The sequence below is a fragment of the Pteronotus mesoamericanus genome, unplaced genomic scaffold, assembly GCF_021234165.1.
Source record: "Pteronotus mesoamericanus isolate MK-2021 breed Mesoamerican mustached bat unplaced genomic scaffold, CSHL_Meso_final contig_40, whole genome shotgun sequence".
In the NCBI taxonomy this organism is placed as follows: domain Eukaryota; kingdom Metazoa; phylum Chordata; class Mammalia; order Chiroptera; family Mormoopidae; genus Pteronotus; species Pteronotus mesoamericanus.
Genome location: NW_026555150.1, coordinates 14980533 through 15008259, shown reverse-complemented (window position 1 = coordinate 15008259; position 27727 = coordinate 14980533). Strand labels below are relative to the sequence as shown.

General features: G+C 37.0%; 1 protein-coding gene across 9 annotated transcripts; it reads left to right on the top strand.

Annotated features, from left to right (window-relative positions):
* PABIR2 (PABIR family member 2) lies at nucleotides 1-27727 on the top strand. 9 transcript variants are annotated; one of them, XM_054577039.1, is made up of 11 exons: nucleotides 1-128; nucleotides 1004-1110; nucleotides 3451-3541; nucleotides 8413-8469; nucleotides 9212-9255; nucleotides 9340-9394; nucleotides 9663-9764; nucleotides 10075-10160; nucleotides 10726-10790; nucleotides 17784-17880; nucleotides 25002-25155. In XM_054577039.1, exons 2-11 carry the CDS (start codon nucleotides 1013-1015, stop codon nucleotides 25153-25155), a joined length of 849 nt encoding a protein of 282 aa, XP_054433014.1. In that variant the 5' UTR covers nucleotides 1-128; nucleotides 1004-1012. The 9 variants fall into 9 exon arrangements, with proteins under 9 accessions (XP_054433014.1, XP_054433021.1, XP_054433020.1 ...); XM_054577046.1 differs by lacking the exons at nucleotides 1-128; nucleotides 25002-25155 and adding an exon at nucleotides 25946-27727 and having other exon boundaries at nucleotides 889-1110; nucleotides 3451-3529; nucleotides 10729-10790; XM_054577045.1 differs by lacking the exons at nucleotides 1-128; nucleotides 25002-25155 and adding an exon at nucleotides 25946-27727 and having other exon boundaries at nucleotides 889-1110; nucleotides 3451-3529.

Genomic DNA, 27727 nt, shown 5'->3' with positions numbered 1-27727 from the left:
TGTGTTGGCGGGACCATTGACACAGTCGCCTGGCGCGTGCGCAGGACCTGTTGGGTGCCCCAAACACGGAAGACCGGGCCCCGCAGAGGTTCCTGGTTCTGAAGCATGGGAAGAATAAGAAACAGCAGGTTGTAGATTTTGGTCTTGGCCCCAAGGGGTTCCCCTGGGCCATTAGAAACCAAGAGAGAAGCTGTAGGCACTGCAGCGGCTGCGGCAGAGAGGGCCTGAATCCCCCCTCACTTGTCCTCCAGGCGAGAGGGGGGCGGGGAGGGGAGAAGCATCCATCACAGGGCTGAGGAGCCTCTGGGACCGTATTCCGGAGCATGGGGGACTGCATCCGGTCCCTAAGCATGGGGAGCTGGAGCCGGAGCCGCAGAGGCCGCCCGGTAGGGCCCTGCCCGACTGTCAACTCCTCAGTGGTATCACTTCCCGGGCAGCTGCGGTGTTTGTAGCCCAGTTCCCCTTGAGGTCGTTGGCCAGAAGATTAGCATGAGTTCTGCCTCTGCCTAGTTTCCTCCCCTTTCTTTTCTCCCCTTTTCCTCTCCCCCATATATCATCCTTCTTTTCCTCCCCCCTGCTTCTCTTTACCCTCCCTACCCTGCCCTCCTTTCCCCCTATCTTTCGAGTCCCTATTTTGTCTTCTGCCTTTTACACTGTTTTTCATCTATCCTTCCCCCTCCCTCCTATTTTTTCTGTCCTTTTATCCCTCTTTTCCACCCTCTTCCTTTATTCTGTCACCCTCCATTACAACCTCTCCATTCTCCTCCTGTTCCTCACTATTATCCCTCCTCATCCTCATCCTTTTTCCCTCTTGCTCCTCTCCTGCTTATTTCTCTGCCCCCGCCCCTTAGCCCCCCGCCTCCGCCCCTTAGCCCCCCGCCTCCGCCCCTTAGCCCCCGCCCCGAGCTGCTAGTCCCCAGCCGCTCAGTCCTGCGGTGAGAATGTTGGAAGTCCATAGCTAAGCATCAGGAGCTAAGCACTGACTGCTGTGCCTGCCTACAAGTATCCAGACATGGCTCAGGAGAAAATGGAGCTGGACTTTGAGCCTGACATATCTGATGTGGGCGGCCTGAGGAGATCCAGCAGCGCTCCCTTGATCCATGGGCTTAGGTGAGCAGTGTTGGGGCGGATGGACTACAGGGTTCAGGGACTCTCTGAGCCCCTGCAAGCACTCTTACTTCCATAAAGTAAGAGTTGGAGCTCCTTTGAGCTCTCCAAACTTAGGGGGTGATGACTTGTTTGCTTGATAGTGACTGGGGTTCCATAGTGGAGTGAAAGTTTGACCTCAAACTCTGGGCAGTGTGGGGACAATGGGACCATCTCTACCTGACACTCTGTTACCTCATTCTAAAACGAACTACAAGAAGTGTCTGTGTAATACATGGTATTTGTTATATACCATGTAATACATGGTGTGTGTATAGATATAGATAAATCAGTATCTATGCAAATTAATTTAATAAAAAGTTGTGAACCAAGATGTAGTAATAAGGAAAAACAGTAGTTCAAAGAGTAATTAATCAGAGTAATTATGTAAAGTGGGATAAAATAATTAATAAACAGAAAATTCTTTTTTCAACAAGCATCAAAAAAAAAAATGAAGAAGTGTGTAGCACTTCTAACAGGTTGCCTGCCTTGCCTAATTTACACCACTGAATGTCAGACTGAAGCCCCTGGAACTAGACTTGCAATTTGACACCTGTCTCTAAGAGCTGGTATTTCTAAGCCTAGTTTAGGAATCCTGGTATAAACAGTGGTTTACTTTTATAAGTCACAGTTTATCTAATAACTTGTAATTAAATGCCATGTTCATGTCATATTAAGTGATTTGGGTTTGTTATAATGATTTCAGATCCTAAAACTGCCTGAAATGCATTCCAGTGAATAAAAAATAAGTGTAGCATGTCGCTTATATTAATGAAAACACAGGTTTTAGAAAAACAGTGGAAAGAATCCACCCTTGAATTTCAGTGGTAGAGTCTGGTGTTCATGTGAAAAAATCATCAGAAGACCTATTTTAAGGTAGAATCTTGTGATAGTGAAGGTTAGGCTGGCAGACCTCCTGAACGTATTACATTTCACTTTTATAAGTAGACAATTCATCTTAGGTAGAGACCCAATTTGCAAGGCCTCATAGAAATGGAATTAGTCCAAAAAAGGGATTGGAGTAGTTAGCCAAAAACATTAATCAAGCACAGGGAAGGAAAACATTAATGTTTATCAAACTGATTATAATATCCTCATTTTGGGTAAAAATGGGCTTCTTATTTTATTAAATTTTTGAAACTGCAAATTATGGATTTACTCCGCCCAAAATCTTTCCTCAGTTCTACACTTATTTTTAATACTAAAGGAATAAACTAGACGTTTTTATTATCTTTTAAAAACTGGTAGGCAAGCAATTGCTAGGGACTAGGGTAATCCTGTTGACCTGAATTTAATCTACTGTAGAAATAACTTACTGTTTTTTGAATCATGATTTGAGTAATTACTTGAAAGGTAGAATGATGACAGAAGAAGGGTGAGGAGACCAGGCCTAGTTCCAATTTTCTCCCTGAATGGCTATGACTATTAATGAGTCACTTAACCTTTCTGAGTCTCTGTTCTCTCACTTAAAATGTAGGAGAGCTGGATTAAGTGATATTCATATCCCCAATCCTGAAAATCCTTCTTGACCTCCTAACATGTGCATGGCACTCTACTGGGCACTGCAAGATATTGTAAAAAGATAAACAAAACACCTCCATCAAGGGGTTTAAGACACATGCAGAGTTTTCATTCATAAAAAAAAGTTTGTGTCTCAGGAGACATCTAATTCCCCATTGTGCTCTTTGGGGAAGAGGGAAAGATTTCATTATGTTTGTGGAATGAAGAGTCTTCATGTAGGACATGGTGTTTGAGATGGATGTTGAAGGAAAGGAAGGATTTTGACAGATGGTGGTGGGAGGGAGGGCATTTGAGTCAGAAGGGGCAACATGAGCAAAACTCCAGGTTTATTTAAGTTGTACAGTGGGGTTGAAAGGTAAAACATGTGTTTGGGCAACTGCAGAACAGGGCTCCCCAGTCTTTGTCACATCATGGCACACACAGAAAGCAGTTACTGATTGTAGGTCCTCTGGATAAGCAGATGAGGCTGCTGGTTTGAATCTGGTGGTAACTGGTTTGGGGGGACGGTGAGTTCTGAGCAGAAGAAGCTGGAAGCAACCAGTCTGGAGCTCCACCCCATATCTCTCCTAGCTGCCTCCCAATCACTGAGGAGATCAGTATCTCCACCAACCTGTAATCCACAGCACACCACTCAGAAAGCTCTGAAGAGGACGGTGAGGAGTTTATTCATTATACCAAATGGGAAGCCATCGAAAATTTCATTGTTAACTAGAGAATTGGCATTAATGCAATGGAAAGATATCTTAAATGAGAGTCCATTAATAAGTTTATTTTTATTTTTAGTGACTTTTCACAGGTTTTTCAGCCTTACACATTTAGAGCTCGGAGGAATAGTACGACAATTATGAGCCGTCACAGTCTGGTGAGTATAGAAGTAAGTATTCTCAGTGTTTTTGATTGGAGGAAACACTTTCAAATGTAGTTCCTTCTTAAAATTATGTGCTATGCACAATTTTTTAAAAAAAAGCAAACATTATTTTACCTATCTTGTTTGCTGCTTAATGCTTTGGCCAATTTCAGCTTTTGGTGCAAACTAGGAGACCTGATTAAAAATATTTCTTGGCTGTGGGACTTTGTATTTTTAAAAATTGTTCTTTTGTGTGTGTGTTACTACTTGCATCATGGTTGTGAGGTAAGTCAGGATTTACTTCTAGTTATAGCTGAGATCAGTGGTCTTTATTTGTCCTAGGATGCAAAAATCACCGAAATAGTTGCAGAGTATTTATTTCTGTTGGTCAATGCTGTTTAGCCAAAGAAAACCCCCTTTAAAATGCTCATATTTGTATTCTTAGTAGAGTTGCTAATTGTGACTGTTCTATATAACCAGAACTGTCAGGGATCACCTTATTAGTTTGTTGTGTTGGGAGAAATTATGATGAAGTTTTTATATAGCAGCAAGTCACGTGTGGAGCCCACTTATGCTGTAGCTTCAGTGCTCCAGAAGACATCTGAGATGTAAGCAAGCAGAGCTCTAAATGACTGAACTAGATTTCCATAGTCTGTGCACAAAGGTTCATCAGTCTATTTATAGGAGAGCCTCTCTGACCTCTGAATCAGCTAAAATTTATGCACAATTATAGTAAGTTTCCTACCCAATAGTGTGTGAGAAGCAGCAAATGAGAAGAGGTACATTTGGGTTAAAGGAATACTGATAGCTGCTAGCAAAGGAAGAGAGTGGAAAACTAAAAAGCAGACAGAGGTTTTCTTAAAAAAAATCTGTTGCTGAGTGTAAGGGCTAAGAACCTATTAATGGACAGTGAGATGTCAATAGCATAGAACCTTAAAATAATTGATATTCTTAAGGATACCTTGGTCTTCCACCTTTTCTTAAATTTTGGTAGTACCTACCCTTTCATGGCATTTTAAATTTTACAAAGTGCTTTCACACATTTAATTTCATAGTAACCCCAATGAAATAGGCAGGGCAGAAGATGTTTTTCCCAATTAAAAGAGGCAGCAGCTAAGACCCAGCCGATATCCATGACTTTCTCAGAATCAAACAATTAGTAAGTGGCTGAGCTGGGATTAGAATAGAGATCTTCCAGTGCCATTCCATTTGGTATAATCTGTTTAACAAGGGAGAAAACATCACACGTTTAAGAAAGATTTTCAGCAGAAGGGGAAAATGTTGACTATCTGGAGATTTGATTTACTTTACTTCCTTCCCTGAGTCAGAGTTTTTTTGTTTAGAAAAATTATGAAAAATTTAGAAAAATATGAGTTCTTATTTTTGCTGTATATATGAAAAATGTTTCTGCATCAATAGCATAGGAAAGAAGGGAAAATGAATTTGCCTCTTTACACTTCACTTTCCTCTTTCCTAAGATGTGAAGATTCTTATTGACTCTGTCCAGGCTTAGTACTCCCTGCTCCCTGACAAATAAATACCCACCCTAGGCCCTGGCAGCACTAAAATACCTAGTTTGCTAAATGAGTTATGTTGATTCACTGCTTTTTGTTGATCCTTATGCTACCCTTCACCCCATCCCCTTCTCCTTTCTAGCTATCCAATGTGGGAAGCATTCCACATCACCCTCTGGGTATTTCTATCATAATATTAGTTGCATCATATATAGTATATCACAGTGTACTCCATAAATCTTTTTTAAAAGATTTTATTTATTATTTTTAGAGAGAGGGGAAGAGAGGGAGAAAGAGGGAGAGAAGTATCAGTGCATGGGTTCCTCTCATATATCCCCTACTGGGGACTTGGCCCGCAGCCCAGGCATGTGCCCTGACTGGGAATCGAACTGGTGACCCTTTTGTTCACAGGCTGGTGCTCAATCCACTGAGCCACACCAGCCAGGGCTATAAATCTTAATACACTTAGCTATGTGCCATATTAACCTGCAAAAAATAAGGTGTTGGTGAATGAATTGAAAAGAAGGGAACTGATGAAGGAAACATGAAAAAGTAGGATCTTCATGATTTGACAACTGGTTATATATAAAGGCAGGGAGAAGGGGGACTCAAAGTGACTACAATTTTATTTCTTGGTGATCAAGGGAAAGGTGTTGCCTTTATTGTGGGTAGGGAAAAATGAGAGGAATTGGTTGTTTGAAGGGACAAATGAAGATAAAATCTTTCTGAACATGTTGGGTTCAAGGTTCCACTGGCCCCATGCTCTTTTCCAAAGAAATATTCTAAATCTAAAAAAACAAAAAAACTCTGCAAGCCTCACCACCATTCACTTTCAGCAGACAACCCTTCTTACTTCACTGAGAAGGAAGACACCTATCTTGTACATGTGTCAGCTTTCTTCTTAAAATGTCTTTACCTTCAACCTTTACATGGGGTGTTTACCCCAAATGGTTTATATATTTTATGAATCTTCTATCACTTTGCTTGGTCTGTCATCTTCTCTCTATCTTATGTCTTCAGTCTCTTCCTCACTGCCTCTTTTCTTCCACTTTCTTCTGACTCACACCTCTAATATCTGGAAAACAAACGTTTTCTTTTTTCTTGAATCTCTCCTTCCCTTTTTTCCTTCACCACTGGAATCTTTTTCAAAGTTTAATCTACACTCCACTGTCTCCTAATTTCTTGTTAACTATTCAGCCAGTTTGTAATCTCATCATTCTTACCACAACTCTGTTAAAAACCTGTTCTTGCAAAAGTCATCAACACCCACTTGATTGCCAAAGCCAGGGGCCTCTTTTCTTATCCAACTTGAGCCCTTTGCTTGACTTAACACCATTAACTAGCACCTCATTGAAGTTCATGGCCTTTTCTAAGTCTGTACCTTACTCTGTTTCTGGTACTAGACATGGCTTTGCTTCTCTGTTCCTCTTTCAGGTCTACTTTCCAGTTCTGTCTAAAATCGACAAGTTGTATGCCATGTAGATACAGCATCTAAATTTCTGACTTTTTCCACAGTCAGGTGTGGCAGTCCTCACTTTGGCTTTCCTGATTATTTCACTGCCTTTGGGGTTTCTTTTGTTCTCTGATGGAGAGACACATCAATACTCTTCATATTGTCCTGTTAGAGCCTTTCTTGCCTTATTTACTTGCCTAGTAGCTTACTGGTTTTCAAATGACCTTATTAAGAGTTCATCAATAAATATGCATTGCTTTCATAATGGAAAAAGTGCTTTTTAAAGTGATTTTACTGGTAAAGTTTTTTTCTTTTCAAAGCCTAGGAGAGGAAAAAGTGAAAGAAAGGAGGGGGTAATGAAGAGATATCTTTTGAGGTAAAATCATATTTCAGTGGATAACTTAAAAATTTTACCTGAATTAGCTTTTGCCTAAACAACTTAGAGCAGTTTATCACCATTGTATACTACTCACTACATTAATATTCAAAAAAGTTTTAATAGGATAAGGCCTCTTGTAACAGGATAATTGTCTTATTTGGTTTTATAGTATTACAATTTCATTTACAGTTCATTAGGGGATACATAGTAGTTGTTTATATTATAGGTATTAGGACCCTATAAAATCTGTTGATATAAATTGTATCTTACATTTTGTAATCAGATTGTGATTATTTTGATGGAACACAATTTGGCCCCCAAATCAATTCAGCTTTGTGTTATTAAAAAATGGCGATCTAGGGGAAGACAAGTTATTTTATTTATACACCTTGCCTTCCACATTGATTTTTCTTAGCTAGTAAGGTTTGTAGTGATAGCATTAGTGATCAAATTTTAGAATTGATTTAGATCATGCAAACAAAATCTTATTGCAGTTTTAAAGTGCTTTTGATAAACATTAATCATAGACACAATGTTATACTAGGCTTTTTGGCCTGTCTTTTTCCATTGGTGAATTGGTAATAACAGTGAATAAAATCAGTTTTTTTTCCTGTTCCTTCTCATATAGTTCTTTATTTTAAATTAGTGGGGTGATAGATATTTCCAAGGCTTGGAGTCTTTTTATTTCACATAAATGTATACAGCTCTGCATTCACCTGGAAAAAGTGTTAAATTCAGTGTCTGACTAATGACAGATGGTGCCTTGAGGTTGGACACCTGGTGTACTTTCTAAAGACTGAATGTGCTGCCTCTAGTGCATTATTGTTCAGTAATTTAAAGAACTAGTTTTCTAAAGAATATGAAAAACTATTTGAAATAAAACAAATATAGAGCCCTATTTCACACATTATACAAAAAATATTCAGGTGAATTAAAAATTAGTATGTAAAATCTAAAGAGTTTTAGGAGAAAATTCAAAATAGAATTTTTAAATATTTTATAATGGACCTTGACATTTAAAGAAAATAAATAAAATCAATCTGCATTTAAAAAAAGGAAGAGGGAACTCCTACCTTTTACAACAACATGGATGGAACTGGAGAATATTATGCTAAGTGATATAAACCAGTTGGTGAAAGACAAATACCATATGATCTCACCTGTAAGTAGAATGTATTCAACAAGATAAACTAATGAGCAAAATAAACTGTAGGCAAGGAAACATGGAGCAGACTGAAAGTGACCAGAGGGGATGGGGAAAGAGGACAATGGTGGAATGAAGGAGAAGGGACTAGACAAAGAACATGTATGAATGACCCATGGACATGGACAACAGAGTGGGCATTGACTGTGGGAGCGGGGGTGGGGGGTGGCGTGGGTGGAGGGGGGCAAAGGGGGAAAAATTGAGACAACTCTAATAGAATAAACATGATTTAAAAATAAAATTAAAAAATATATGAAAAATTATCCAGGAAGAGGTTGTACACTGGTAAAACAGCAGATTGCTGCTTTGAGATTCAGAAATTAGTAAATGTTTACTTTTTCTTTCCAGTTGCTGTCATCTTCACCTAATCAGATATCTAGTAGCAGACTACATCAAATCAAAAGGGTAAATTTTACTTTCTAGCACAGATCTACAATTTTCTGAATTTTGCATTAAAAATATTTATAAGAGGGAAGGAGGGAGGGGGGTGGGGGAAAAGGCAGGGAAGGGGAAAGTCAAGGAACATATAGCAAGGACTCATGGACAAAACCAAAGGGGAAGAGTTGAGGGAGGAAGGGAGGGAGGGGGCAAGGGAAAGTGGTGGGGGGTAAGCAGAGACAAGTGTATTTGAAAAAATAATTTAAAAAAGGGAATATTTATTTAGTTATTCATTTATTTATTTATTTTTAGAGAGAGGAGAAAGGAGGGAGAAAGAGAGGGAGAGAAACATTGATGTGTGAGAGAAACATCTATCAGTTGCCTCTAGCATGTGCCCCAACCAGAGACCTGGCCCACAACCTAGGCATGTGCCCTGACAGGAATCGAACCAGTGACCTTTTGCTTTGCGGGAGAACACTTAGCCAACTGAGCCACACTAGTCATGGTTGAACTTTACATTTTGATTTTATTTTCATTTTGAATGTTTAGATATCAAAAATGCTGCAGGCTGCAACTGTTTAGTTGTAGACAGATTAAAATTCTACGTGTTCAGATAAAATACAGATGTGGCATGGGTGACAATTTTAGAATGTTATTTCTGCTGTACTGTAATTATGTCAGATAAGGTAGAAAAGTCTTTTTTCTTTTCTTCGAAATAAAGAATTATGTGGATAAATACTATGTTTTCAGTGCATGTTTATCTTTGCAGGAAGAAGGCATGGATATAATGAACAGAGAAACTGCCCATGAAAGGTTAGTACTTCACAGGAATAGGGCACAGCCTAGTGTATGTCTTATTTCTGAGCACTGATGGCCTTTCATTTTTGTTTGTTTTAGGGAAGTGCAAACAGCAATGCAGATAAGTCAATCATGGGACGAGAGCTTGAGCCTGGTAAAATTTTTATGTTTACTTGTTTTGTTTTTTATTTTATAGAATCCTTTGTATTGTTCATTGGCTTTATTAATTTTTCCATACATTTCTGTCTCTTCTATTTCCAAATTTATATTCATTTTTATCTCTGCTTTTCCATTGAAATATTATATTGCAACTTTTTACAATACATTTCTACCCTAAAAAATATAGGCATGTGTATGTAGTAAAGAAGAGCTGTGATGTACTGAATTGTGAATTATGAGGAAATAACGCATTATCTTTACAGAGTGATAATGATTTTGACAAGGCAGAAAAATTATATTCTCCTAAAAGAATTGACTTCACTCCAGTTTCTCCAGCACCATCACCCACCAGGGGATTTGGAAAGGTATACTCATTGACAATATATTAATTCTCTTTCACACATTGAGTTGTTTACTACCTGTAACAGTCACACAAATTGCCTCAATTTTAAAGAATCCAAAGACTGGAAGAAAAATCAAGAAAGTCTATGATAGTAATTTGAAATATAAATATATATATATGGATCTCTCTGTATATAAACAAGACCATATATAGAAAGGGATAAATATATAACTAAACAATTCTAAGGATATTGTTTCTGTCATTTTGAGAAGAATCTGTTAAAAACTGGAGCATTACAACTAACTATTTTCATATTAAAAATGTCTTTCTAGCAATGTTTTTCACCATCCTTACAAATGTTTTTGAGCAGCAGTGGGCTACCACCAAGTCCCATTCCTAGTCCAAGACACTTTTCCAGGTAGGTGAACCTGCTTTTTAAATGTAGGTGAAATGCTGTTTTTTAAAATTGTCTCTCTGATAAAATTTCCCCCTGACATTTTATTATGGAAAATTTAAAAGAGAAAGCAAAATTGAAATAATTGCAAAGTGAACATCCATATACCTATTACCTATATTCTACCATTAACATTTTACCAGATTCATTTTTTTGAGACTTAGTACCAGTTTATATTCAGTGGACACGCATACGTGCACATGATAATATGCCTTTTACAGGGAAAAATTTTGTTTAAGATTGTAGACCAGTCAAATTCAAATAACTTTTAAATAAGTTTATGTTTTTAAAAGTAACTCTTGTAGATATTTTGTGTTGCAGAACGATTTTAAAAGATAGCTTAAAGCAACAGATTGCCATATGCCAGGTTAGATCTGGTATTGACATTTCAGTTACTCAGCCTACAACACAGGCATTTTCTATTTCTCCCTATATGAATGTCAATTTTATTGACTTAGTTGCTGGTCTGTAATGTTTATCTTACATCTTAGAAGTCCTTCACTTCATCCAGTTTATTTACTCTTTGAAGCAGGAGGAGTCAGAGTCCAGTCAAGTGTATTAGGCCCAGTGCTCTTGGTCCTCTTAAAAGAAAAGGTAAGGGTCACATTTCTGATATGAAACCTAGTCAAACTTGCATTACATATTAGAATTTCGGTCTGAAATTAGTTTCAAGGCAGGACTCCTTTTTTCTAAAGAAATACTCAGTACTCTTCCCCATGTATGCTTTATTAATTCTAACTTTTGTAAATTAGTTATTTGATACTGTCTATATTTTTATATTTCATAACTGAATCTTATTCATATATTCATATTATCAAAATTTTTGCTCCTCAGTGACCTGGATATAAAAGATAAAATTTATATTTTGCAGAAACATATGCTTATGTCACAGCAAATAGGTCTATAAACAAGCTATATTCTCAAATATAGTCCAGCACCACATTATATCTTGGCAATGGCAAAGAGAGAATTATTGCCTCATATTCAAGTCTTTAGGTTTTTTGCTGTAATTGGGGTGCTCTCTTAATTACCTTATTTTGAACCAGAGAGCACTAAACTAAAATGATCTCACTCAATGTTAGTTTTAGATGCTTATGGGCCCCTGAGTCTATTTTTAAAAAGGCAAATTTAATACAGTTTTAGTCATTATTCCTGGGGATATGACCACATGATTACAACTGTTGGATGTCATCTTAAACAAGAGTTTTAACAGTAATTTTAAAATACAGTTCAGTAAGTGGTTTCTTTGTGCAGATCACCTTCGGGGCCAATAAACTAGTCAGTTATCCTTGTGGTAGGTAAATGATACTTAACCAGCTTTGATGAAAATTTTCCAGTTATAGCATCACACACAGATTCAAAAAGTGCTATATTTCAGACAACTTAAAATTAAAGAGTGTGTTCTGGAAAATAGATCCTGATACAGTGACAATATTTGTATTAGTGAATAAATTTTATTTTATAAACGAATAGTCTATTTTCTTAATTCTTTAAGGAATTATTTATAATCCTAAGAATCTTCTCAGGAGGTATTTTGTGAAAGTAACATGTAGAAATTAAAGCTATTATTGTTGTTGTTATTAATTTTAAATTTGCTGCAGGAAATTGAAGGAGTTAGTATGGTTGTTTAGTTTCAAAGCTATTCCAAAATATACCAGCAGATGGAGGAATTCTTTGCTAAAAAGGGCTCAAGTGTTTTTGCTAAAGAGGTGTTGAAAGCCAGGCGGCAGCTTTTAAAAACTGCATATTAAAGTGTGGGGAAAGCACCCGGCCTGGTAACTCAGTTGGTTAGTGCATCTTCCCCTTCGCCAAGTTCCCTGGTCAGGGCACCAATGGATGCATAAATAAGTGGAACGACAAACTGATGTTTCTCTCTCTCTCTCTCTCTCTCTCTCTCTCTCTTTCTTTCTCTCTTTCTCCTTCTCTTTCTCTAAAACCAATAAATAAATATAAAGAAAGTATGGAAAAAGCAAATAAAAATACAACCTTTTTTCAATTTTAGTAATATTCAGAATAGCTCCTTGGGAAGGATAATATGATTTAATTGATAAATATAAAAAATTTAATATTGTATTTGTTTTTGCTTGCTCTTTTTCTTTTTTATTTATTTAAATATATTTTATTGATTATGTTATTACAGTTGTCCCAATTTTTCCCCCTTTGCCCCCTCTGACTGGTCCTCCCCTTCCTTCCAGCAACCTTCCCCGCTTAGTTCATGTCCATGGGTCATACGTATAAGTTCTTTGGCTTCTCCATTTCCTAAAGTACTCTTAACCTCCCCCTGTCTATTTTGTACCTATCATTTATGCTTCTTATTCCCAGTACCTTTCCCTCTATTTGCCCCCCTTCCCCCTTCTTCTGATCTTCATTTCTGCGAGTCTCTTCCTGTTCTTGTTTGCTTAGTTTTTTTTGTTTCTTTTTGGTTCCTGTTCTTGTTTGCTTAGTGCTTTTTTTTTGTTTGTTTGTTTCTTTTTGGTTTCAGTTGTTGATAGTTGTGCCTTTGTTGTCATTTTACTGTTCATAGTTTTGATCTTCTTCTTTTTCTTAGATAAGCCCCTTTAACATTTCTTATAATAAGGGCTTGGTGATGATGAACTCCTTGAACTTGACCTTATCTGGGAAGCACTTTATCTGCCCTTCCATTCTAAATGATAGCTTTGCTGGATAGAGTAATCTTGGCTATAGGTCCTTGTCTTTCATGACTTTGAATACCTTGTTCCAGTCCCTTCTCGCCTGAAAGGTTTCCTTTGAGAAATCAGCTCGTAGTATTATGGGAGTTTCTTTATAGATAACTGTATCCTTTTCTCTTGCTGCTTTTAAGATTCTCCCCTCATCTTTAATCTTGGGTAATGTAATTATGATGTGCTTCGGTGTGTGCTTCCTTGGGTCCAACTTCTCTGGGACTCTGAGCTTCCTGGACTTCCTGAAAGTCTATTTCCTTGGCCAGATTGGGGAAGTTCTTCTTCATTATTCTTTCAAATAAGTTTTCAATTTCTTGCTCTTCCTCTTCTCCTTCTGGCACCCCTGTGATTTGGATGTTAGAACATGTAAAGTTGTCCCAGAGGTTCCTAAGCCTCTTCTCATTTTTTTTGAATTCTTGTTTCTTCATTCTGTTCTGGTTGAATGTTTATCTCTTCCTTCTGCTCCAGATCATTGATTTGAGCCCCAGTTTCCTTCCCTTCACTGTTGGTTCCCTGTATATTTTTTTTATTTCACGTTGCATAGCCTTCACTTTTTCCTCCATTTTGTGACCATACTCAACCAATTCAGTGAGCATCCAATTACCAGTGTTTTGAACTGCATCTGATAGGGTGGCTATCTCTTCATCGCTTAGTTCTATTTTGGGGGCTTTGATCTGTTCTTTCATTTGGGCCATATTTCTTTGTCTCAGCATGCCTGTTACGTTGGAAGTGGTGGCACCTTAGGTATTCGCCAGGGCTGGGCAACCCAGGTCACTGTATTGTGATGCTGTATGTGGTGTAGGGATCTGAGAGAAAACCATGCCACTTGCTCGTCTCTCTGCCAGCTTTTAGTCACTTTCTCCACTACCCACAATCAAATTTGGCCCTTCTGGTGCTGATTCTTAGGTGGGTAGGTTTGTGTATGTTCTAGGACCCCATGGGGCTCTCCAATGGACTCTCCTGTAGGTCTGGGAGTTTCTCCTGCTGCCGCAACCCCCACAAGGTTTTACAGTCAGAGATTTTAAGGCTTTCTTTTCCCACTCTGGAACCCTGAGTTGCATGGTCTGTCTCTCTCCCCAGCTGTCCCTCCCAGTTTATCTGCATGCAAATGTGGGACTGCCTGGTCCGCTGGCCACTGCCTTGCTGTATGTCCTCTCTGCCTGGCCGCTTGTCTCTGCCCCTCCTACTGGTCTGGATGAATTATTCTTCTTTAACTCCTTGGTTGTCAGACTTCCATACAGTTCTGTTTTCTGGCAGTTCTGGTTATTTTTTGTTTTTAAATTTGTTGTTTCCCTTATTTTTGTTCTACAAGGAGGCAAAGTATGTCTATCTATGCCTGCATCTTGGCTGGGAGTCCTGCTTGCCCTTTTTCCATTATAAGAACCTTGCACAGGTTTAAGTTTATAGTTACTAATTTCCTACTGGAATATAGATAAGCCCATAACTTAAATTTTTCTTACTCTTTCATTTTAAAGCTAAGATAAAAAGTTTCAAAACCAAGTTTATTTGTATGCTTTAAATCATAGCTTATTTGGAAAGGAGCTTTTTCTGTGTAACTTAGGGTTATTAGTGTTTGCACCCCTAGTAGCAAAATGTTAAGCACTATTCCTTTGATGCAAAGTTTTTCTGTTACCAGTTCTGAGTAAATCTATAGGATTGAGGTAGCCAGTACAATACCAGTTTTGTGAATTAATAATTGCTTTCAGATATAAGTGTGCTTTCAAACTTATACAGTCATGCATCCCTAAACAATGGAGGTATGTTCTGAGAAATGCGTAATCAGGCAATTTCATCAGTATGAACATCTTAGAGTGCACTTACACAAACTTATGTGGTATAGCCCATTATACACCTAAGCCATATGGTATAGCCTATTGCTCCGAGTGTACAATCCTGTACTACATGTTACTCTAAAAAACAGCATGAGATCAAATCAAGCAAAAGGGAAAATGATGCAATCAAAACACATGGTAAACATGAGATGTATAAGACTGCTACTGGTGTAACACAACATACTGTTTTATGGCAAACATTTTTTGTAAGTACAAAGAAGACAGTCTAAAATAATCATATGATAAAAATTATCATATACAAAATACATAAAACAGTAACATAATAATTATCATTTTCAAGTTTTATATACTGTGCATAATTATGTGTGCAATACTTTTATACAACTGGCAGTATGGTAGGTTTGTTTACATCCTCATCACCACAAACATGTGAAGATTGTGTTGCTCTATGGCCTTACGATGGTTATGACTTCACAAGGTAACAGAAAGTTTTCAGCTCTGTTATAATCTTATGGGACCACCATGTTATATGTGGTCCATCATTGACCAAAATGTCATTATGTGGCCCATGACTGTATTTTTGACTTTCATGTTCACTAAGTAGCCTAAAGCAGCATTTGATTTATATGCTCTTTATCAGACTGAGTAATTTTTAACCCATTTGACTTCAACTCAGGAAATGTTCTGATATTAAAATATATAAAATCAAGTCTTTACTAATAACCTAGCATAATGAAGTTTCAGCTATTTGGAGATGCGTTTTTCCACTGTGGTTAGCCTTGATTCATTTTGATCGATGCAATCAGTGTTCTACTGTTCTATTAAAGAACATGACTAGAACTTGCTGCCAAGGTCAAGGTGAAGGTAATCATGGCTTGCTTCGTTGTACAAACAATGCAAAAATTATAACTAAACTACAAAACAACTGCCACCCAGAATCATCAGAAAATCAAGCTGTAGGTAAGTCTGACAACCAAGGAATTAAAGAAGGCACATTCATCCAGACAGGTATGAGTGGTGGAAACATGGAGACCTGGGATATGCGGTCCCACATCCAAGTGTGGTGGATAAAAGTTAGAAGGAATGTCTCAGGAGTGAGGGATCCCAGCCCCACATTAGACTACCCAGCCCATGATTCCAGTGCCGGGGAGACAAGTCCCCATAACTTCTGACTGTAAAAACCAGTGGGGGTTGGGGTAGCAGAAGAAACTGCGGAATTCTCAGGCTGCTCCTAAAGATCCTGCAATGGACTTAGGACTTATGCAGACTTACTCCCTCTGAGCTCCAGAACTGGGGCAGAGGCTGGAAGGGCACCAGTGGTATATGGGAAGAAACTGAAGTGTCTGGCATCAGGGTGAGTGCTGGGGGACAGCTTTTTCCTGAACAAAACCAGAGGCCAGGCAACAGCCATTGTCCCTTTTATGAGCCCTTTACACACAGAGCCACATAGGAGCAACACCGTATTTGAGACTCCATCAACCTAGTTGACATGGGTTGCCAAGCCCTAGTGATTACCTAAGGCTTCACTACATCCAAGTTACGGGTACACTTTTCTATAGTAGGCATGGTACTAAGACAGGGATTCAAAGCATCTCTACCTAATACGTAGAAACAAACACAGGGAGGATGCCAAAATGAGGAGAGAGAAATAGGGCCCAAATGAAAAAACAGGTCAAAATTCCAGAAAAAGAAATAAACAAAATGGAGACAACCAACCTATCACATGCAGAGTTCAAAACACTGGTTGTTAGGATGCTCAGGGAACTCATTGGGTACTTCAGTGGTGTAAAAAAGACCCAGGCAAAAATGAAGGTTACACTAATGGAATAAAATTTATAGGGAATCAACAGTGAAGTGGATGAAGCCAGAAAACAAATCACTGATTTGGAACATAAGGAAGAAAAAAAATATTCAGTCAGAACAGCAAGAAGAAAAAGAATAAAAACACAAAAAACAAAAACCCAACAAGGATAGGGTAAGGAGCCTCTGGGACATCTTCAAAAGTACCAACATTCTCATCATAGGGGTGCCAGAAGAAGAGAAAGAACAAGAAATTGAAAACTTAAGTGTAAAAATAATGTAAGAAAACTTCCTTAGTTTGGTGAAGGAAATAGACATACAAGTTCAGGAAGCACAGTGTCAAACAAGATGCACACAAAGAGTCCCACACCAGGACACATCATAATTAAAATGTCAAAGGTTAAAGATAAGGAGAGTCTTAAAAGCAGCAAGAGAAAAGCAGATTTTTACCTGTAAAGGAGTTCCCATAAGACTGTCATTTGATTTCTCAAAAGAAACTTTGCAGGCAAGAAGGGACTGGCAAGAAGTATTCAAAGTGATGAAAAGTAAGGACCTACAACTTGGATTACTCTATCCAGCAAAACCATCATTTAAAGTCAAAGGGCAAATAAAGTACTCCCCAGGCAAGAAAAAACTAAAGGAGTTCATCATCACCAACCCATTATTATATGAAATGTTAAAGGGACCTATTTAAGAAAAAGAAGATCCAAATGATGAACGTTAAAATGGCAATAAATTCACAACTACCAACAATTGAATCTAAAAAACAAACTAAACAAACAAGCAGAACAGAAACAGAATCATATATATGGAGGTCATATTGGGAGGGGAAGAGGGTGAAAGGGGGAAAAGGTACAGGGATTAGGAAGTACAACTTGTTAGGTACAGAATAGACAGGGGGTGTTAAGAACAGTATAGGAAATGGAGAAGCCAGAGTACCCATGGACATGAACTAAGCAAGGGATTGCTGGAAGGAAAGGGGGCACTGAGTGGAGGGGGGCAAAGGGGGAAAATTGGGATAACTCTAATAGCATAATCAATATAGTGTATTTTATAAAAGATAAAAGAATATGACTATATCTGTAGTGTGATACATTTAATAAATTAGAAGTTTTTTTGTTTTTTTGTTTTAGGGCTTCTGATTTTTTGGTTAAGGTTATGTGGAAGTATATTCTATGTGAAACACATGGAAAAATATCTTTTAAGTAACAGCTTCAAGAAGTATGCTGAGCTTTGGTTAAACAATGATCACCCTATTTTAACACTAAACCTGTAAAATTGTTTTACAGTAGCACTATTTCTTTCTGTTTTAGGTGAAATGGAGACTGAAAGCCAGCCCAAGAGGCTCTTCCAAGGCACTACCAATATGCTGTCTCCGGAGACTGCACAATTGTCTGACCTTAGTTCATGGTAAAAAATGAAATAAAATCAAAAGGATATTAAGATATAATCTATTTAAAAAGAGCCACATCAAAAGTATATTGGGGTCATTTAAAATATATTCAGCTTTTTAGCAATGCTCCTGAGAGGGGAAATCTAGAGGTGTAGATAATGTGTAATGTGAAAAAGCATTTAGAAGTCATGAGTATTTCTTTCGAAGTGTGTATCTTTTTGACACCTTCATTCCTAGCTCCTGTTGTTAGGTCATCCTCTTTCAGTAAGTGATAATGGTGTGGTAAAGTGTCAGCACCTGGATGGTATGAGGGTTTCTGGGTTTCTCTGGGTAATCGTCCACTGATTGTAGCTGTTCTGCTGGCATTTTGTATTATATCCTTTTGACTTAGCAGAGAATACCAGTATTCTCTTTAGAGTGGCATTTTCTAAATAGCATCATCTGTTGTTATAAAATATTTTTAAGTGTTTGGGGTATTTCATCCCAATGCTAACTTAAGTTTTCATTTTTATAGTAACACTTCCTGATTCTTACGGTCCACTCACATTTTCTTTTTAGTCTAACTCATTTTAGTTTAGATGTCCAACTTAAGGCCCTTTAATGTTTTTGTGCTAAAGTTAACTTACTTTCCTGTACCTGAAGTTGAGCATTTGGATACTGAAAGATGTGTTGGAAGAAAGGGGAAGGAATAATAGCAGTTGCCAGATAATAATTTGAAATTTTTAAGTACATTTTAATCAACTCACAGTACACAATCATGTTCAAGATATGGCTGTGAATTGCCTTTCAGAGCTTTCTGTTCCCCAGGTTTTATGGCTAAAGGTCTTTTATAAAGAGCCCACAAGGGAATTCAATTTAAAAGGATGGTGTTCTTTAAATGAAAGATTTGTGTAAGCCACATATAAGGTATAAGGATCAATAATTCCTTTTTTCAAAAACACTTACACCATGTTTTGTATAAGTGATACAAAACATATACAATAACCTATACTTTTCATTGACCAAGAAGTCAGATTATTCTAGTTTATTAGACTCATTGATTAGTACTGTTCTAACCTTGGAACAGATACCTTTTAGATTGTTCTAGCTATTTTCAACCCCACAATTTTTCTTCTCTCTCATCTCTGTCTGCCCTTGGTAGCTCAGTGTGCTAATTTGGTACAGAGTGCCTTTCCAGGTATGTAGATGATTGCAAAGAGAAAACGTCTAAAGCTTGTCAAGATGACTAGCAGATGAAACTCTATACTTAGTGGAAACTACATATCACTTTTATGGTAAAGTGTGTTTTATTATAAGCACATGGCATTATAAATAGATTTGCTTACCCAGTTACTAACCAAGTAACCAGATTAGGTAAAAGGTATGAAAGCTTTTTGCCAAGCTAAAAACATTAGATAGGGTGAGGGGATTTATAAAAAAAAATCTATATCTATATCTATCTATCTATCTATCTATCTATATATATATATATATATATATTTTCATAGGCTTACTGCGCAGGATGCCATAAAACAGGTTCATGCAAATAAGAAAGGAAAGAGAAGATGTGGTATCCCCTTATCCAGCCATTTAGTCCTCTGAGCAGCATAATGTAAGCTGTAGACGATGGTGACTGTTACGAGGTTTCTATTTCTGTTGCCACTACTCCCATTCTCCAAAGACTTGTAACTGGCTATGAGAGGCCTGGAAACATGAACATTGGTGATGAAGGGCACTTTTTATTCATAAACACAAAAAGTGTTCCCTCACACTGGAGAGATTTACTTAATTCACGGCCCCTCATAGAGCGCTAAGAAGCTCAAGTAATATGTTAAAAATAAATGTATTACTCAAAATTCACAAAACTAAGTGGAATACTTAAAACTAAGTCAAAAATATTTAAGTAGTTAACATTTTAAGTGACATTTTAGTGAGTTTGTAGCACCTGGATTTCCAAGAATATTAAAACTTAAGTTTGCACTAAGATTTTTGAGGCACCTTGTATACTAATAATGTAAACATTGATGTCTACAACTAAGAGATTTTAAAAAGAGTTACTCCCTACATGTAAAAATTGGATCCTTACAAAAACTTTTTTCTTTCTCTTTAATGCATTTTGATTGATCAAACATCCATATTCTTAGAAATGGGGACAAAAACAGGAAGTAGCTGTGTTTAGTTTTTTATTGCCAAAGATAGCAATCTACTTGATAACAAAACTATGGAAACAAGCTGACTTTTAGAAAGTAGAAAAAGTATCAGATCATTAGTAAATGATCATTTAAATTGTTTTTTTAAAGATTTATTTATTTTTAGACAGAGAAGAAGGAGAGGAGAAAGAGAGGGAGAGAAACATCAATGTGTGGTTGCCTATTCTATGCCCCCTACTGGGGACCTGGCCCACAACCCAGGCATGTGCCCTGACTGGAAATCGAACCTGTGACCCTTTGGTTTGCAGGCTGGTGCTCAATCCACTGAGCCATACCAACCAGGGCTCACTTAAATTGTTATAGTTCATTTCCTGCCCTACTCTGCAAAGAACAGATGGGTTTTAACGCTTTAAAGTTTATATACTAGACAATAACCTTTAAAATCTGACATCTTTGAATTATAAATTAAATGTGAAGTTTGAGTACAAACCCATTTGGAATCTGTCCAGTGTGCCAACTGCTGCCCAAAGAAATAGTAAGCCTGTTCTTAATATTATATTTTTTTACTAACTGAAAATTCTGAGACCTCTGCCAATCAAATGTGGGGAACATTGTCACACAAGGCAAGAATTATGTCATTTTGCATTTAGTCTTCATGAACATCAAGAGTTTGATCACATACACCTTTGCATGGTGCTTTGATTCTTTTGCATGGGCAATTCATGTTATGCTCCTCATTCTTTTGGGAATAAGATGATCTGTGACACAAAAATAAAGGAATTTTCAGGGCTTCATGTAGTTAAGGTTAGGTGATAGTCTGTTTCACCTACAGAAAAGGAAAAAGTCTTCCATGAATTTTCTTGCCTATTGCATCAGTGTTAACGTGACTGCTAATTTAACTTTTATGGTTTTATGGTAACATTTTTATTAGATTAATCTTAGTGATTTTAACATTATTTTTAATATATGTGTCATGGCAAAAAATTTCATAGTGAATATGTGACATACAAATAATAAGATTTAATCATGATTTATTTAATAATACAAATGTATACATACACTTTGAAGATATTTATGTGAGCAGTTTATACATTTCTGCAGATACTTTTAAACTCTTGTCTCCAAGGTGACTATGGAAATGATCATATTTAAATGTGTGATCTTAAAAGTTATATGGGAAGATAATGTTGGGCTTAAGGTAAACTAGTTGAGACCAGAGAACATGCCCTATGGACCAGTTTAACCCACATCAAGGGGTGAGGGATGCCCTGTAGTCTTACCTTATACCAAGATCTGCTGGCTTGATAGGGCTGTGGCTAGCTTTCAGTACATTACCTGTCAGCCATTAATCTGATAGAAACCAGTTTATTGACTGGACAAGACAGAGTGGCTCAACTGGATGGGGTGAGGGTATGAATCATACCAGACATCCTAGTTTTACTGTTTGAATGTTTTAATGATTCTCTTAAAATTTCACCCTTAGTTTTGTTTGTTTGTTTTTAGACAGAGTGCACTATTTTAATAATCATAAGTATTTTTGGTTGTGTGCCTCAACATGTATATTCAGTGACTGGAAGGAAATAGTTCACTTTTTTCCTTTTTTTTCAGTTTTTTAAACTTCATTGTTTATGCTATTACAGTTGTCCACACTTTTTCTCCTGTTGCCCACCTCCAACCAGCCCCACTCTATTCTCTCCCTCAGTCAATCCCATATTGTTGTCCATGTCCATGGGTCATGCATTAATATTCTCCTATGTTCAGTGTAAATTGTGTAGGCCCTTTGCTTTATTGCCATTGTTTGGCTTTTGGTCATTAGTCTAAGGCTCATTAACACCTCCATCAGAGCTTAAGCTGGGAAAGGAAGAGAGAAACTCAAATTGGACCATATATTGTGGCTTTTAGAAACCCTGGTAGAATGTTTAATAGTGGACACTGTGAAAATCACTTTTGTTTAGTGATCCATGGATTAAAGTATATAAGCGTTGCTTTTTGGAGATCTATTAATAGTGGGTAATTTGTGACTTGTAGTCTGTGCTTCCAGACCACGGGTAGTAGTGCCAGATTACTTATAAGAGAAAGTACATTTTAGTTTAGTGAAAATACTTGGTTAAAGGTTTACTAAGTTCTGAATATGAATTGCACTGAGGACCAAATATGAGTATGCTGTTTTTCTGTTAATGAACAAAATTTTATATATGTTTATATTTAATAATAGAAAAAGAATTCTTGAAAAGATATGAAATGAAATGTTCAGGTTTTTTTCTTGGTAACTTCCCCATTAGTTTATTTCTCTTAAAGTAATAACAGTGTTGAATGATAGATTTCTCTGCATGAGTTATGTTCTATGTTTTTTAAAGTTAAATTTATTGGGGTGACATTGGTTAATAAAATTATATAGGTTTCAAGTGTACAATTCTATAATACATCATCTGTATGTTGCATTGTGTGTTCACCACTCTCATGTTCTGTGTTTTTTAATGAATACAAGGGTCACCTAAGCAAGCAGGTCTTGTTACAAATAGAATCTTTTAACCCAGGGCGCACCATAAGTCTGGTGGTTAGAATAATAAAGTCTTTATTTCTATTCAGATTATCTGCTTAGTGGCCAAATTTTAATCCAAACCTGTTTCTTCCTGCCAAGTAGCACCTTCGGCTGCCCTGCCAATGTGTGCTTTAGGAAAGTAAATTCATTTTAATATTAGTCTAGGCCAAATACTTCAGGAGGAAAAAAAATCACATATGTTTTGATTTTCCAGTGTCTCAGATTATCTGTGCAACTTTCTTTCAAATTTTCATATTTTAGACCCGTTTTGCCTTTTGGTTTAGAAAATACCTGAGCCAGCTAAATTATCCAAACTTCCTTCTTAAAAATGGTATTATTAATGATGCACTTGAAAGCAGTGAGCACAGAGTAGGAGTACTGTGGAATATACTGTTTCCATTTTTATTTTTACTTTTCCACAGTCTCTTTGTATTCTGTCTCCACCTAAAAACAATCCAGTGAGAATAGAAAGAAATGACATTTTGAAGAAAAATAGAAGAGTAGAGGAAGCGGGTGCACGGGGAGTTGTATTTCATTGAGGGTGGTATAGGGCCCAGAAGCTTCCAAATGTACCACAGGTTGCTTAACATTTGGAACATGTTAATTTAGAAATTCATAAAAATGATAATATTAGCCCTGGCTGGTATGGCTCAGTGGATTGAGTGCTGGCCTGCGAAGCAAAGGGTCAATGGTTCAATTCCCGGTGTAGGGTTTTGGGCCAGGTCCCCAGCAGGGGGCATGTGAGAGGCAACCACACATTGATGTTTCTCTCCCTCTCTTTCTCCCTCCCTTCGCCTCTCTAAAAAATAAATAAAAATAAAATTTAAAAATCTTAAAAAATGATAATATTAAATACTTATAATACTTAGCCTTAGAGCATATTAGATTAGGATGGGCATTTGCAAAGGAGCTAGTGACCAGTCTTAAGCTAGAACCCATATTTCCTGATTCATAATCACTTCTCCAATTTTATGTTTTGTTTCTTTTTCAAAAATAAAAGATATGTCTGAGTAAATTCTAAAACTGCCTTACTACTTCCCCAACTTTGTTGCTTGTCATGTTCTTATTGTCTGTACTACAGCCACACTAGCTTGTTTTTGGCTTCTAGAACTACCCTTGCTTCTTCCAAAACCTTATTTAGTTCATGCCTACTCATCTTTCAGATGACAGCTCAAATACCACTTTTAGGGAGCCTTGTTCCTCCCTGTTCCTCCAAATTATATCAGGTTACCCATGTTATATACTTTCAGAGCCCATTGTATCTTTCCTTTATTGCTTTGATCACAGATTATAATTACATGTTTATCAGCATAATTATTTAAATGTCTGTGTTCTGCACTCCTGTAAATTAGATGAGGGCAGGGACCATGTCTGTCTTATACACCATTTTCTAATATCTAACATACTCCCTGCACTTGGTAGGAACTCAGTAGTATTAGAATAAACAAAGGAGTGAATTTGGGCCAAATAAAGAGCATATATCTTATATGTGGGATTGATGGTAATCAAAGTCAGAAAGGCAGCCTGATGCCAAATTGTGAAGGTTGTTGGTTGTGAATGCTGAAGTATAAAGGCAGATTAATGAGGCAAGCCAGATTGATTGTTGGGAGCCATGAGGGCTTGGGCTGAATGGATAAGGTATCCCTGTGCTGGGCTATAGAAGCTCTTGATGCCCAGGCCAGGAGCTTTAGTGGAAAGGTAGGAGCAGAAGCCCATCGTCAGGATTATAGAGTTGAGTGGACTGTGAGCGTATTGGGTCTGTAGATACAGAGCATTCCTTTTAGAAGCTTAACTGGATAGTAATGGAAGGAATCAAAGAAAGGAGTCTTTTAGAGACGTTAGGGAGACCTTTGGGTTTTGAAAGCAAGAGGAAAGGAAGTGGTGTAAGAAATTCATAAAATGAGAAGAATATAAGAGGCAAATAATGGAGGAAATTAGAAAAAATATTAGAATCGAAAGCCTCTTGGGAGTGGGCAAGTGGTAAAATCTAGGGCAATTGAAAGACTTGGTTCTGGAATAGAAGGACCATGAAACAATGTACTTGATAGACTGCTTCACACAGTTCAGGGTAGCTACCTAAGTGAGTAATCATTCCTTTTACTATAAGGCTGATGGGTAGGTAAGAAGATAAATATAAGGATAGAAATCTCTTGAGCTGAAGGTAACCTCACGAAAACCATGACATGTCAAGAGAAATGTTTATTATATGTTGGACATTCTGGTGCCTCCAGGAGAGCACTAAAATGGTACAGAACCCTGAGTGTCTTAGTTTCAATTTCTGTGACTTTGTGCTTTCGCAGGTATCTAAATCTAGAACATGATGTAGTTCATTGCTATTGCTTTTATACTTTCTATTATTTACAAATGCTCTACTGATTTGTGAGTTCTTGAAACTGTTGCTGCATGTTATGTTTACATTTACCCTAATAGGTGCATCTGCTTATAATTCTTTTTGCTTTGTCCTCAGTTCAGATATTTTGGATGGCAGTAGTAGCGGCAGTAGCAACAGTGGCTTATCCTCAGACTTGCTGGCTAAAGGCAGCACAACTGCAGAGTCTCCAGTAGCATGCTCCAATTCATGCCCTCCAAACATCTTGATGGATGATCTCTCACCCAAGTGATTTACCTATTTCTGATTCAGTGTTTTAACTGCTCTTTTCTACATAAAGCATTCAGTGAGGAATGCAGAGAACTTTGATCCGTAATGAGGATTAAAGTAACACCATTCTCTTTTTTTTGGCATCTCTCTTCTCTAAAGTTCAATTTTACAAAGACAGTGACCTTACTTGTGTCTCTTTTTGCTGATCACATTTTGGATCTAGTGACAAAACCTCAAATACTCATTTTTAATTGCTTTGAGTATGTATTTATAAATACTAATATGTACATATTTCTCTGTGCCTCAAAGAGCCCCCTTTTTAGAGTCTATACATTTAAGGAAAGCCCTGATATATATTCTTGATAATGGTTCCTTTTCCCAGCAGTAATATGGCAGCTAGAGTTGATCAGAAATTCTCTTGCTTGCTTGAGAGATTTATTTTGTCCTCTGTTGACAACATAGTTTCAAATCTCTTTATTTCACAATAGATGAATTGGTTTTGATTATGTTATTTTATTTTTCTGCATCACCTTAAACTACATTATTTTGTTTCTCTTTCCTGTTTGATCTGCTTACTTGCCATTTCTCACAGAGCAGAAAAAGCACGTAGTTGCTTTCATTACTACCCACATTGCTTCTTTGCTTTTGGAGTTTATGACGTGAGGATTGATTTTAGTGTGGAGAACTTAAATGTACTTACCGGATGCCTGGAGTAGTCATCACAAGTTCTTATGACTTAGCTACCATAGTTGCTATTTCCTCCCCAAATCTGTTACCCTAAGGAATATATAAAATATTGTTAATGTTTCTAGGTGGTGTTATCAAGGAGAAGAAATTCCTGCTTTGACCAGATGTGTGGAGCATCTACAAATGAATGAATAATGTTATTTACACACAAACCGCTGTCTAGAAAAGCATATGTGAAGCTTAACAGCTTGTTTTGCATGATATTATGAGGCCTGAGGTGCCTTGAGGTACAGTGCTATGCTATAAACCATGTATATCATAAGGTAGGGTAGGAAAGGGGTCTTTATGTGACTGATTGCCACATACTGTCTCAATTGCTGATTTTTTTTCTGATTACTTTTTTGTCATTGGATTTGTTTGTTTTGTCATGTGGTGAGTGGTGCTGCTGACTGTGTTTTGGTCATTGTGTTGCCACCAAAATTAGAGTTCAGTTCTTGTTCAGGCTGTCTTATAGCAAGGGCAGTTTAATATCTATGAGGAAGCTTTCAAGGAGCCAGGGAAGAAAAAAATGTTATTGTGAGTTCAGCTTTTAAGAAACTATTTGAGCTGTGAATGTTGTACATGGTAATAAGTCTGAGGTACCAGAAGTTAATTTTTAATAGGAAAATCCTGAACGAAGCTATTTAAAAAACCTGACTGTAGTATTTTGTTGTGTTATTTATTATTTAAAGCTGTGTAAAAATGTCTGTCATAATAGATTTCATTTAATGTTCAGATATTGTGGGTGGATTGTTTGTATTTAATATGCAAATTTGCCTGCTAGGATCATATTATTCCATTTTTTTAATGTATGTAAGAAACCAAGACTACTGCACTTGTGTCTTTTGAAGACAATGATCCTTGAATCTTAAAGGAAGATGTTGCACTTTGTAGGTACTCACAGACTAGTAATACTGTATGGCTTGAAGGGAAACCTATTCTCTTTGAATTGTAAGAGAGCATCATCACTTAGCTAGCAGTAAGTAGTTCTGTAACAACATCAGGTGTATTGTTTATTTTATATTGTAATGACCACTATAATGTAATTCCCATTAATGTCTTAATTTTTTATATTGCTTTCACCTGCACAAAGGGCACAACCCCTTCAAACCTAACATAAATGGGTATATTATGAAGATTGTTCCCTAGTATGCCCATTTACTATACTTGATCTTAGCTAAAAGGCCAAGAAGTGAACCTAATATGCCATTTTAAAGAAACATCACTTCGATGGTATTCAGTGTATTTATTCTGTTTGTGAAAGAACCATGTTAAGATGTTTCTGCCTATATCATATTGAGAGAATTATATCTTACAGGATACTTACCCACCTTCATTCTACTGTCTTTTTGCCTTAAAGGGACACTTTTGGCCATTTTTTTGGATGCAATTTAGAACTCTTAAGAAATGATCTTTGGAATGTGATATTTATTTTTGAAATTCAGTGGTGGGGTAGAATTAGGGCAGGAAAATGAAATTGTTCCAGTGATATGAGAACTAGAAAGCAAGATGGCTCACTTTACTCTTTAAACCAAGGTTTGTTTTTATTGTTTAAATGGACTAGGAAGTTAAGTTTGTGCAGGGATTGTTTTGAGGTAAATGAAAGATATGCTAATCTTCAGATGAGCTTGGTTGACAGTACCCCTTTATTTTTATATAAAGTTTAATATTTAAAAGTGATCATTGTTATAAATTAAAATTCTCTTTCTATTCTCTATTATATCATATTTCAGACTTATATTTGAAAATAAGTATGAGATGATATGATGAGAAAATCCTATAGATGCTTTTTGCTTGACTGATTTATATAATCACTATTTCATGATAACTGCTTTTGGAATAATAGGAAATTTTGTGAAATGCTGACT

Bases quoted from the DNA above. Each gene is read 5' to 3' on its own strand.
- PABIR2 (XM_054577039.1), top strand. From the start codon at position 1,013: ATGGCTCAGGAGAAAATGGAGCTGGACTTTGAGCCTGACATATCTGAT. The intron at 3,542-8,412 runs GTAAGTATTCTC...TTTTCTTTCCAG, and splicing joins ACAGTCTGGTGAGTATAGAA to TTGCTGTCATCTTCACCTAA. The intron at 9,765-10,074 runs GTATACTCATTG...ATGTCTTTCTAG, and splicing joins CCACCAGGGGATTTGGAAAG to CAATGTTTTTCACCATCCTT.